Source organism: Neofelis nebulosa, chromosome 6 (assembly GCF_028018385.1).
Source record: "Neofelis nebulosa isolate mNeoNeb1 chromosome 6, mNeoNeb1.pri, whole genome shotgun sequence".
Taxonomy (NCBI): domain Eukaryota; kingdom Metazoa; phylum Chordata; class Mammalia; order Carnivora; family Felidae; genus Neofelis; species Neofelis nebulosa.
The window spans coordinates 87,310,870-87,324,770 of record NC_080787.1 but is presented as its reverse complement, the minus strand read 5'-3'; the positions used below and the strand labels follow the sequence as shown (position 1 = coordinate 87,324,770).

Genomic DNA, 13,901 nt, shown 5'->3' with positions numbered 1-13,901 from the left:
TTATATAAGGAAGATTATTTATGTGACCACTGCAAACTGTTAGGATTTGTAGAAATGCCACAATGCCCTGCAGATAGTAAATGGCAAACAAATATGTGTTGAATAGAACTGAACTACAGGCGGTCCCCATTTACAATGGTTTGACTTACAATTTTTTGACTTCCCTTTTTTTTAACTTTACAGAGGTACAAAAGTGAGACATACTTACTAGAAACTGTACTCCAATTTTTGAATTTTGATCTTTTCCTCTCTCGTGATACTGGTCAGCGGCCCCCCGCTGCAGCTCCCATTCAGTCATGCGACCACAAGGGTGAACAACTGCTATGCTTACAACCATTCTGTTTTTCACTTTCAGTATAGTGTTAACTAAATTATATGAGATACTCAGTAGTTGATTATAGGCTAGGCTTTGTGTTAAATGATTTTGCTCAAGTGTAGGCTAATACAAGTGTTCTGAGCACATTTAAGGTAGGCTGAGCTAAGCTATGATGTTTGGTAGGTTACGTGTATTTAGTGCATTTTCAACTTACAATATTTTCAAGTTAGATGGATAAAATGTCTGACTCAATATCAAGGACTCTTTAACCTTCCTGAATTGTTATATTAGGTCATCATTTACTTACTCCTTTGTAGGTGTGACTGGTCTGAATGATACAGCTAGTTCTGGGAAGCTGCCTAATGTATATCTACCGTTTATATAATATTTTATTTTATTTATATGAAGAATTACAATTCCACTGTAATTATATGAAAATTCAAATGCACCAGGAATTACAAATTAACCCTTCATCAATTAACATTTTAGAGGTTTGCAGGAGTCCCAATATGTGTTTAGGACCAATAGCCACAGTAGCTTTCTACACAGCCGTTTCCCTTAAAGCATTTTACATAGAGATTTTGCCAAGAAGTGCTAATTCCCATGGTAATTAATTAAACATGCAAACAATTGGTTGTTAATCATCTGATGATAACAGAGAAAAAATTTTATTCTCAGCAAGATTTTTTGTCAGATCATTTTTACAAAGATGCTGTGATTCTTGCTTTAAAAAACAAGGCCATTCTTAGTTGTTCAAATAGTGGAGTAGTGACTTTTGTTATTCCTGTTATGCGTTTTATCATCCTACTGAAAATGTATTGACTTGACTTACAGATCTACTTGACTTGGATGCCAATCCAGATGCTTTCTTTTCCTATGCTGCCAATTCAACATCAAATTCACTTATTCACAGAACTTTTAGAGCTTATTTTTAGCTCTTAGTCAAGTTGTCTTTTTAATAATTGTTTTGAAATATGTTTAGAAATCCATTCTATGATGTAACTTATTTGTGATATTGTATATTTTACATTTCAAAGAAAACATCACCATCCTAATTGGTGTGTTGAATGAGATAGCAATGAAATTTATGTAATTTAATTTTGAAAAAGATTAACTTATTTTTTCAACTACTTATAGACTTTATGTTTGTTTTAGTCATAGATCATGCTTCTATCCAACCAAAAGTAATTTGACAGACATCTATTGCAAATGGATTGTTTGTAATTGCTGCAGACTCAATTGCCCTTAGTCCCTGTGCTTTTTCTTTCATATAAAATTTTATATTTATTGCTCACAATATTATTAGTGACTCTATTTTTTTCTGAGCCAGGAAGAAAATGAAGTTTAGTGAAATCACATGTTAGAATTTTTTATGTATTCTAACATACCCTAAGAGTGGAATTGATATGTTACATGATATTCCACAGAATCATATATACTTGTGGCCTAGTGTTTGTTATTGAAATAAATTTCTCTATATTTTTATATGTTTGTCCTGCAGTGTAAAAATGAAACATCTGTGCGGAAGAGTGAAAAAGCTAAAAGTTGTGTTATAAAATACTAAGCTCCTAATAATACACATATTTGTTATTTCGAGGGATTGTTAAAAATGAATTCCATACTGGATAGCAACAAAGCTTTAAGTAAAGACTATTATTCTATTGTCAGATATGCATTTGACTGTGTTCTAAAAATATCTTCATTTTCACTTTTTGTATTTACCTAATGTAAATCTAACAAAAGTCAGTAGATTTAACAACTTGAGATGAATGGTAAAAGGTCATTTCATGCTTCTTGAGCCATCCTACCTCATTGTATTGTTTAGAAATACAAATATTATTTTTTCACCCACCCTTCTTAAAGTTTTTCTTTTTCTTTTTTTTAATGTTTATTTATTTCTGAGAGAGAGATTGAGAGCGTGAGTGGGAGAGGGGCAGAGAAAGAGGGAGACACAGAATCCGAAGCAGACTCCAGACTCTGAACTGTCAGCACAGAGCCCGATACAGGGATCGAACCCACAAACTGTAGGCTCATGACCTGAGCCGACGTCGGATACTCAACCGACTGAGCCACCCAGGCGCCCCAATTTCACCCACCATTCTTTATTGAAATTCATTGAGAACATTTAACTATAGTAAAAATAATTTTTAGTACAAATAAATTACTTTTTAAATTCAAAATCAAATTCACTAGCTTCATTGAAGTTCTACCACACACACACACACACACACACACACACACACACACGTTTCTTCCAAATGTATATTGGAGATTTTTTTTTTCTGTAAGACATTGCATTTTGAGTCCTAATTAAGATAAAAATTCCTTGACTCTATGCTATTTCAACATAAAGTCTGATAGATCACATTATTAAACTATCCTACCACTAACCTTTATTCATAGACTTCATTAAAATTCCAGTAAGTCTATTTATATATTTTTAATATGTGTATTAGTTTTCTATGGCTACTATAAAAACTACCACAAAAAACCTTAAAGCAACACCCATTCATTATTTTCTAGTTCTGTGGGTCAGAAGTCTGGGTGCAATGGGGCTCAGCTGGGTTCTCGATTGCCAGCTTCACTGGCTGAAATCTGGTCATTAGCTGGGCTGTACTCTTATCTGGAGTTCCGGGGAAGATCCACTTCCAAGTTCATCCATGTTGTTATCAGAATTCAGAGCTTTTGAACTGGTGGAATTGTGGCCTCCATTTCCCTTCCTATGTGAACCAGGGTCAGTCTTTGATCCATAAGTCTGCCTCCATATTTTCTCATATTTCTCCTGTGGCTCCTCCAGCAATGGGAAGTTGATTTTCTTTCATGTTTCAAATCTCTCTGACTCCTCCTTCTGCGGCATCTCTCTGACCCTGGCTGGAGAAATTCCTCTGCTCCTAAGGGCTGATGTGATTAGATTAGGCCCCCTGGCAAGGATCCAGAATAATATCTTTATCGTGAGGTCTGTAACCTTAATTACATCTGCAGTGTCCCTTTTGCCATGTAATTGCATATTCACATGTTCCAGAAATTAGAATATGGACATCTTTAGAGTGCCATTTGCCTATTATACAATGTTTTTAAACTGTCTTTTCCCCCCTTTCATGCTGGAAAATTTTTCCATGCATATACGTAAATTTAATATTTTAGTGGGAAAAAATGGAGCCCTTAGGAATATTTTTCCCCGTGTAATTTAACTATGTTTGTTGTACTTGAATTTTAATTAGAAATTGATTAAGATCAAAAATCATGCACAAGGGCATGAAGCTCAAAATCTGTAAAATGTTGGTTGGTTCAGGTCTGTACATAAACCTACCATTCTTACTGATTATTTTTAAATTCAAAGCCTTTGGGCACCTGGGTGGCTCAGTCGGTTGGACGTCCAACTTCGGCTCAGGTCATGATCTCACAGTTTGTGATTTCGAGCCCTGCATCGGGCTCTATGCTGACAGCTCAGAACCTGGAGCCTGCTTCAGATTTGGTGTCTCCCTCTCTCTCTGCCCCTCTCTCATTCACTCTGTGTCTCTGTCTCTCTCTCTCTCTCTTCCTCAAAAATAAATAAACATTAAAAAATAAGTAAATAAAAAATAAATTCAAAGCCTTACACTAATAACTGCAGCCCACAGATTTTACCTTTTGGCCTGTTATTAGACTTTTGATTTCCTTTTGCATCAACTTTATCAACTTTGTCCTTATGTTGTTGAGATTTTCCATTTGAACCTCAGAAAGCATTTTCTGAATTTCCTAAGATTGTCTTTCACTGTCAATGGTACAGGCTCCATATGTGTCCCCCGTAAGTCCTGAGACTTTTTAGGGGCAAAGAAAAGTTTCTTCAGTTGAAATTAATTTTTATATTTTAGAATTGCTAGAAACTTAGGTGAGATATGAATCTGTTAATCATTTGTTAGAAACCCTGTTAAAAATTCATATGTAGAAGCTCCCTTCTTTGTAGTATTTGTTTGCCCACATTTTCCAATTTAATAAATTTACTATTGTTGGTTACTACTTATTAGCTTCTCATCAATTCCAATTACAATAGATTTTGTTTCACTTTGCTAATTACAAAAATATAATTTAAATGTCATCACACCTAATTGGGTCTTAAGTATGTATATAATTTAGTTGCATACATTTCTTTCCAAAATGAACTTCAGACTGTAGTTAATTGGATATTTTCGTGTAAGAGTGTATTAGTGAAATTGTTACAATGTGATTAATTTAGATCAAACATAGCAATCCTAGTAATCATTGTGTCTTAAGATTAAAGAGCCTGATGTCATTTCAATTTTACTTTTACATATAACTTTGTCTGAAAATAGTGATCCTGTTAGAATCTGACTAGCTTAGAGATGGTTTTGTTTATGAGCTGTAGATCTTCATGCCTAAAATATTGAAACTCAAGGGAAAATATTATCAATTCTCCTGTACCAAAATGTTGTACTTGAAGGACGTAAGACAGACAAAGATATTTCCTATCATGCAATTTATCTATTCTCAAGGGCCATGTGCTAATACTTCTAGCTCTGACCCTCTTAAATGTGTGACTCGATATAGTATTGGCAAGGGACACATTTTTAAAAAGGAAATGTACAGAAAATCAGGAGTATAGTCATTCACAGTTGACTCCATGCACAAAAGAGGGAAAATACATTGTAGTACAGTTACTTTTAATGGTGTGATAAAAATACTATATATTACAAATGTATTTTTGACATCTCCCCCCCCATCCTCAGTTACCATAAATTTATTGGTAAAAATTCTTTTCCAGGATGAAATAATGAATATAATTTTAATGTGTAACCTGCAGAAATCAAATCTCATTCTATACTTAGATATTGCTGTGACATGTCAGAAACTAAATGAGGCACATCTATATCCCCCACGTCTCCTCCATTCCTTGAGGAATTCGGTGTCTCTTCCCCTTGCTATTTAGGATACAAACTAAGCAAAATGTGCTACAGTTTGCTTGACATTGAAAATCACATTCAGCTATCTGTGTTGTTTGAAAAGGACCTAGATGGCATCTCCTAGCTCTGTACCTGTTTTCCAGTACATGTATTTCCAAATGGCACACGTCATATCCTAAACCCTGATCAGAGGCTGGCAGCCTTACTGACTAATTCCGTGTTACTGACTATTGTAGTATTCTTACCTGTACTGCATTCTATTTTTTACTAAAGTTTACATACAGATTTTTCGGGATGATCTTAAGTAAATTAGGTTATTGGAAATTTTTTGCTAAGTAGAATTGCACCTCAAAATTCGTTGGGGTTTGTGTTTCCCGGGGCTATAACTTGCGGAAGCAGCCTCTCGAACATCCCAGGCGGCTGAAAATATGCTAACCATGTTCTGGATGGATAGACAAATCACTTTAGAAACAAATTCTTCTTTACTGCATATATTCAGGTTTTAAAAGTCATGGCAAAAATAAGAGTTCTTATTAGAAATTTGTTTCATTGGAAACATATCAGAAACGCATTTAGTCTGTAAACACAGTCTGTTGAGTACTTCAGCTGCATCGCCCTAAAGGGAGAGTTGTTCCACTTAATCTGCCCTAGTTATGCTTCTGTTAGTAATCTGAGAGGAAATGGGAATCATGCATCATCCATGTGCTTCCCTCAAAATCGCCAAGCCGGAAAGAAGTGAAAAATGTGTTTCCTAGACATTGATACAAGAAAATATTAAGAAGTAGAAGAAACAAAATGAAGTCAAAGGGATAAACATCAGAAGCCTGCTTAAACAGCCCTGGCCCCGTATAATTGCTTTTCTGTCAGCAAGATTATTAACAATTTTAGACATCTGAAAATTAAATTAACAGCCTGAAAATATTTTACAGAATGAGATAGAGCATGATACATGAAACATAATGACCCCACTGAAATTCAGCCAAGCCAGTGCAGCTACTCATTTAGACAGAGGAGACAACTAGTTAATCATCACCGAGCAAATTAGACAGAGCAAATTAGTTTGCTACATTCCACAGTGTTAGCTACCAAAAAGAGTATATGCCACTAATTAGAATGAAAGGGCTCTAAGCATATTATTATCTATATAGAAAGAGAGAGCAAAACCACGGTTTGAATTACTTCTATCAAAGCTTGAAACCTAGGTTACGTACGTAGAAATTACACGTGCAAGAGTCTGCGTGTGTGTATGTTCACCCACGTATTGAAGTGGCGGCAGCATTAGCGTTCTCCTGCATCTTGACCTAATGAAGTGTAAACAATTTTTCCCAAGGTTAATTGGAATTCTTTGGGAATACACACACACACACACACACACACACACGCACACACACACACACACACACACAGTTAAAACATAAAAACATTTCTAAAAGCTGCTGTCCCTTTAATTGAACACTGAAGTAGCCATTTGTATTACACAATATTCAAGTACTTTTTTCTTTTAAAAAGTGTATTGCCATTGCATGTGAAGTAAATATTTGGACTTAGTTTATCACTGGAGATTAATCTGAAATCATATTTTGTAGCCTTAATTAGCATTCATTTGCTTAATTGTCATTCTCAGCCCCATCATTTCCATTTTTCACTAACTTGAACAATGCTATCTTCTGCTGTTTGCACTTTAATTTAAATTTCTATTAAGGTTTATGAACAGTAATAAGGTCCTATTTGAATATTCATTAGCTTCTGAATTGTGAGCTATGAAAAGGTGCTTTCTTTTACCTTAATGAAACTGGCACAGCATGGGACTGATCGGTTGTGACATTTGATTTGAGGCATCCAGTGAATTTTCTCATTGTTTATTGACATGTCTTGTCCAAACAGCTCCCTCGCAAGTGAGCGGAGTGATGAAGGAAAGGGTGCTGCAGCGGAGTGTGGAACTTTCCTGGCAGGAGCCCGAGCATCCCAATGGAGTCATCACAGAATATGAAATCAAGTATTACGAGAAAGTAAGTGCTAAGAGCAGCTGAAATGTGCAGCCAATGTGTCTCGTGTCGTCCTACTGCAGTGTAGACTAAACTTGGTCATTATGCCAACTGTTTGGAGCTATTTTGAAAGTCGGAGTGAATTTTAGCCATTTTTAATGACCATCTTCCTGCATCTAGGGTTCATCATTATAATGACGATTTCTGTGTATTAAGTACCTGTGTTACACAAAGGAAAATATTCCACTGGCAGTATATTTGTTCAATTTTTGATACATAATTAGCTGCAGGATGTTTTAGTACCACAGAAACCACACAGCCCAATGCATTTTTTTTTTCAAAAAACAGTTCTTTTAGGATCTCTAGGCCCTTAATGATTTCTTATGTCTATGGATTTCTTAAGTACATGGTTTCAGTGATAATGATGGTGGCCTCAAGTAATTTAGTAATTTGAAAACATACAAATATTTTCTGTAATAAATAATGTAGTTTCTCTAAACTGCAGAAGCAAATGATGATATTCCACTCCCTTTAATTCCTCCTGGAATTTATTCCACATATGTTATACTAATCATATCAACCACTTCTTCGCACTCCCTTCTCCATGAAAAATAGGATGGCTGAAACCCAAGCACTGCCCTTTAATCTCTCCAAAATGGCTGAATTTTAGTAGAGATCTAACTGAGTGGTATGAGTGGATTTATTTCTGACCCATTCGAAGGGGGCTGGGCACCCTTTTCACAAATTATTACCTAGGCTCCACCTCATAGAAAGACCTGGTTCAAGGTTTGAAGCACAGAAACTATTATTATTACTAATATTACTATTAGTAATTAATAATTGTTAATATTAGCAATTATTAGTAATATCAATATATTATTAATACAGTGTTACTTATTGACTTAAATAAGTTAGCTAAAATGCCATAGTACGCATAACCTTTTTAACCATTTAGACAGAATTCCAAAATAGGATCCTAAAGGCTTTGGAAAAACTTGGGGGCTGAATTGACTTTATTGAATAATTTAAATGCATACAGTGCATTGGCAATAGATATATTTTTTCCCTTTGAAGAAAATATAGCTTAAGATTAGTTTCAATGTTCAGATTAAGTTTACAGTATTTTTGCTTATTATTTTCATTATGCATTCATGACTTCCATGGCCAAACTGACATTTTAAGTACCTTATTTTTGTACCAGGGAATACATTTTTTACCCCATCAAATGTGTTTCTGAGGGAATCATTGTTCTTAACGTTCGTTTTGTTATATCTGTTTTCCGGTAAACACTAACAGTTGTATTCTCTTCTGAAATTTCATCAGATTTCAAAAGCAGTGAAGTACATTTTAAAAATATGTTAGGTGGTAAATGAAAGTAAACTTTCTCACAATGTGACAAAATATTTTGCAAATCCTTGCTTGGGGGTAAATTTGTTCAAATAGCTTTTCTTCTATTTTTCATGACAAAAACGGACTGTATCTACGTTTGCTGAATTTACATATTAGGCAATTATTACAACAGAATAATAGGATTGCATTGTAACGTATGTAAGCATGTGATCTCTATATGTCATTATGTCATCTAGTATCGGTTATGCCTAGTTCTTCTATTTGAGATAAATATATATTTATAATACCAACAGTCATTTTTATAAATGATTATAATGAAGAAAATCACAAATCGGCCTCACTGAATATAGTGTACATTTATTTATACTTTTGCAAATATCAGTGTAAAGGCAAATCAAACAACCAGACTGACATTTTCAGATTTCAATGAATAGTTTTATTGTAAACAACTATTTATTATAGAACAAATGAGAAACTGTCTAAAATTGTATATTTTGATGGCTAGTTTTTGAAGCTTTTTAAATAAAAAGCCCATTAGAGTCATATCAATTAAGCTTTAATTTTTTTCATTTGATGAAAGTTTTGATGGAGTTTTTTATATTCTTGAATTTTTATACTTCTTTCATTCTTAACTTATCATATATAATATGTAAAGACATTTTAAACTCTGCAAGCCTCAGTTTTCATATCTGGAAAATGAAGAACTTGAACTGAGAGATGTTTAAAATATTATCAAACCATAATTTTATAATTCTTTAACTTTTATACTGGTAGTTTTAATTTAAAATATTCCATTAAGTACTATTTTGTAAAAGTTTTATTCGGTGAGAAATGTAGTTGAAAGCAATTGATATGTCAGTATGGTGGTGGTATGCATTAAATTTCTTGAGTTAATAGCTTTCTTCATTTTTCACACATGGCCTTTTGCTTGCTAAATGACATTCAGGAAAAATATTAAAAGAACTACATTATGAAGGGAAGACCTCTACTAACCCATAGATTTTATAAGTGTACCCAGGTTTTGGTCAATAGGACTTTTGATTATATTTATGGCTAAATAGTTCTTGCCACTGTGCCCTCTACCAACAAAGCAAAAGCTCAAAAACATATAAATGGTCTAACAAAATTATTTCTCTTTGAAACTTATAGAACAAAGGCATGTGTTCACATTTACATTTTATATTATCTCAGAAACAACTCAATGTTACAATATTCCACAGGGCACAATGTAGCCTTTATAAAAACAATGCAGTAAATTGAAATAAATTGCAAGAATTGCCTGTCAAATTGCCTGGTTGCAATTACAATTAAATATTCCCTGAATATATTGTTTCTAGGATCAAAGGGAACGGACCTATTCGACAGTAAAAACCAAGTCCACTTCAGCTTCCATTAATAACCTGAAGCCAGGAACAGTGTATGTTTTCCAGATTCGGGCTTTTACTGCTGCTGGTTATGGAAATTACAGCCCCAGACTTGATGTTGCTACACTAGAGGAAGCTACAGGTAAAATGTTTGAAGGTAATTACCACCTTTGGTTTGGATTCTTACTCTCTATACCTCTGTCATATTTTTTCCAATATTGAGGGTGATGATTTGGTTCAAGAATATTTTTATATTTAAAGGTGAATATATGTGCATAAATATGTCCTTTGTAAAGGTTAGACAGAATAACGATTGAAAATTCAATGTTTTGTTTCTCAGTGTTAGAATTTTGTAATTTATATTAGTCTCTTTAATACATACTGGGTTTATTTGGAAAAGATGACGTTAGAAATAGAAACAGCACTTGTTCAATTGGGTATTGACACAAGCTGTTTTTGTAGAATCCAAAGCAGTATCATTCTGGTTGTGTCAGTCAAAGGTGCTCCTTCACAGAAACCCCCAAATGAAGCCAGGATATACACAGGATGGGCCAGAGAAAGATGCATCTATAAAAATCCGTGTTAATTTAAGCTCCTTGCCTGTTAGCAATGATTTCAAAACTTGCAGTTGAGAAAGAAGATCTTAGAAACTGTATTTATTGTTATTTTTATCATCTCTTTTCATCTCTTATAAATACTTCAAGCATACTAAAGAGTATATTCAAAGTATATGCGAAATATTAATAATTGAAATGAATATCTCTGTATCAACCACTGATCTTAAAAACACAACATCACCAGTATCTTGAATTATCATTTTTTTTGCTTTATAATTCAGCAGAAGATAACAAAAATGCATGTGTCTATAGTGTATCACAAATAGGCAGATGTATGTTGGAATGCATGTCCAGAGTGCAAGTTCAGAACAGCTCGAGTACTGCTCTGGTTGTTTCTCACTTAGCTGAGGTCTTGGGGTGTGTTTCTGTCTTTTGGAGTTCTTGATTTCCCCTGATGTTACTGTTCAGGCACAGGGTTCCCCCAACTGTTACCTTCTCATCTTCCTGCCCGTGTAGTGTTCCCACAAGGATCTCTCTCTCTATTTTTTAAATGTCTACTTATTTATTTTGAGAGAGAGACAGAGAGAATGCACGTACACTTGTAGGAGGGCCAGAGAGAGAGGGAAAGAATCCCAAACAGGCTCCGCACTGTCAGCACAGAGCCCAACACAGGGCACGAATCAACCGTGAGGTCACGACCTGAGCCAAAATCAAGAGTCAGATGCTTGACTGGATGAGCTGCCCAGGTGCCCCTCTCACAATATTCTAAACAACGAGGAGCTAAAAAACATTATGTGATTTTTCTCTCCTCAATTTCTAATAAAAAGTTTTTAAGTAAATTAAATCAGTACAATTTCGATCAATTATTTTGACTTCAGGAAAATATTTTTATACAGCTTTTAAAAGGCAAATTGACAGATATTCTTTGATTAATGAATGTTTGTTAGGTTTGCTAACGGTATTCTTTTTCCAAAATATTTTGTTATATTTTTAAATTAACCAGTAACTCTCAGAACCTCAAATAATGAAACATACATTATAATAAATTTGAAATACAAATCATTTATATAGAATTATAGATACAAAAGTATCAGTTGGGAAAATGTCACATAATTTTGTGTGACAAGCTTAATGCCATTATTCTTTATTACCTTTTTAAAATGGAGTATCTAAGATTAAAAATGAGAATATCTAAATTCAATGGCCACAAAACCTCAAAGCATTTTAAGATTTCAACATTTAAACATATAAGTGGTCTTGTACTAAATGTTCTAGTAGTTTTCAACTTAGACTGATTTCATGATATTACTTTGTAATTTCTAATATAATAAAACACTATTTATGAATAGTTTAATCTTAAATTAGAAATATTAATTTGTTATCTCACATCCACCTAATCATTCTTTATCAGTTAAACCTCTCGTTTTGAAAGCTCAAAATGAATACGTGCATTGTGCTGACTTCATAATAGGAAAATCTTGGGACAAACTATTTTATATTGAGTGCTGAGATTCATAGATATTATTTTCATTATTTAAAAAATGAAGTAAATAAGATGAAGTAGTAGAACCTGAATGATCATATAAAATGAATGTTAAAACTGGATTTTTGTGTTTGAAAGAATTTGCAATTTTTATCATCAGAATATTTTCTCCCACTAGAATGCAAAGTTGATGAAAGAGTTATCCATATCTCTTTTCCTTACTATTGTCTTGCCAGTGTCTATTATTAGTGCTTGACACATAGAAGGCACTCAGCAAATAAGCAAGGAATGAATACCTTGTGGTCATCAGCATAGAACAGATTATCACTATCCGTCAGTGCTCGTAGACACATTCCTGGTTTCTCATCTTAGTTCTTCCATGGCCAGTTGTGAGACTTTGCATGAGCACCTTCCCAGACCCTAATTCTGGGATAGGAGCACCTAACTCATAGGGTTTTATGAATATTACCCAAGTTAATGTACACAGAGTACACACAGAAAGTCTCAAGTCAGTTTTTATTTATTTAGCACAGCCATTCTCCAGCTTTTGTTCTATAAAAAAACATATTGAAGGGTGCATGGATGGCTCAGATGGGTAAGCATCCAACTCGATCTTGGCTCAGGTCTTGATCTCAGGTTCGTGAGTTCAAGCCGTGCGTTGGGCTCCCTCCACTCTGGGCATGAAGCCTACTTAAAACACACACACACACACACACACACACACACACACACACACACACACACAGATATATATTGAGGATCTCCAAAGACATTTTGATAATTTGGATTATATCTATCGATATTCACCATTAGAAATTAAAACAGAAATTTTTAATAAAACACACAAACACACATTTCATTAGCCACCAGAGTAATGTTTTTGTCACATGTCATGTAACTCCTGGAAAACTCAGCTGTGTACCTGTGAGCACATGAGAGTGAAAAAGGCAAATAACATCGTATCATATAAAATAGTTTTGACCCTGCAGATCAAACTCTTGAGGCACTCTTAGGTGTACAGACCATCTTTTGAGAACTGCTGATTTGGCACAAGGTGCTGAGGTACGAATTAAGGATGCACAGAGACATATGACACAGTAATGCTCTGTTTAAAGTTTAGTGAAAGAGAGAAACTTATATACAAATTCTGCCATTCAGTTCAGCACTGGTGGAATGCATGGTCCAATCCTATCAGAGTGCTAGGAAACAGTGATTCACTATGCTTGGAAGGAGGGCAAAAGAGATGCCGTCAAAGAGGTCACTGGAGCAGTGTTTGAATAGAGAAATTAAAGAGATTATTCTATTGCATATATATCCTAAAATCCCTGTCTATTCAGAGTCAATACTGATGTTTTTACAATTTTGAAACCATGGTGTGGTGATTGTGACACTTACAAATTACTTTAAAATTTTATTACCCATGAAATAGATGAAAATATTAACCATAAATGTTGACTGTGGAAAGATTAAAGTGTCACCCTGACTATCTAGAAAAACGTATAAATATTCACAAATTCTAATCATCATTCAGTTTTCTCATTGGAATTTTCTTTCTGAAGCTAAGGCAGAGCTGAGCCTAAGACAAGCAAAGAATTAGACCCAGGGGCACATGGATTGGATGGAAACAATTTCTACACATACGTGTATAATTTTTCCTCCCTCATGAACAGAACTACTATATATATATATATATATATATATATATATATATATATATAGAGAGAGAGAGAGAGAGAGAGAGAGAGAGAGAGGAGAGAGAAAGATAAAATTGTTTTTTTTAGACCCAAATGAAAAAAAAAATACTTCAAATCTTTTCTTTGTTGAATAATAATAGGTTGCAATTCAGAAATCAAAGTCTAAAAGTTGTTTTCTTTTTCTTCTTCCTCCCGCCCCCACTTTGTTTAATTCCCTCAGGGAGTAAATCAGCAGGTGCTGAGTTAGGAAG

General features: G+C 34.2%; 1 protein-coding gene across 5 annotated transcripts in view; it reads left to right on the top strand.

Annotated features, from left to right (window-relative positions):
• The window catches only part of EPHA7 (EPH receptor A7), a 172,456-nt gene that overhangs the window by 133,315 nt on the left and 25,240 nt on the right, over positions 1–13,901 (top strand). For 3 of the 5 annotated variants that reach the window (XM_058734727.1, XM_058734726.1, XM_058734730.1), the window contains exons 6-7: positions 7,102–7,226; positions 9,890–10,073. In XM_058734727.1, the coding sequence (XP_058590710.1) occupies positions 7,102–7,226; positions 9,890–10,073 (309 nt within the window). The remainder of the gene's footprint in view (positions 1–7,101; positions 7,227–9,889; positions 10,074–13,901) is intronic. The other 2 variants (XM_058734729.1, XM_058734728.1) reach the window with 1 other exon arrangement.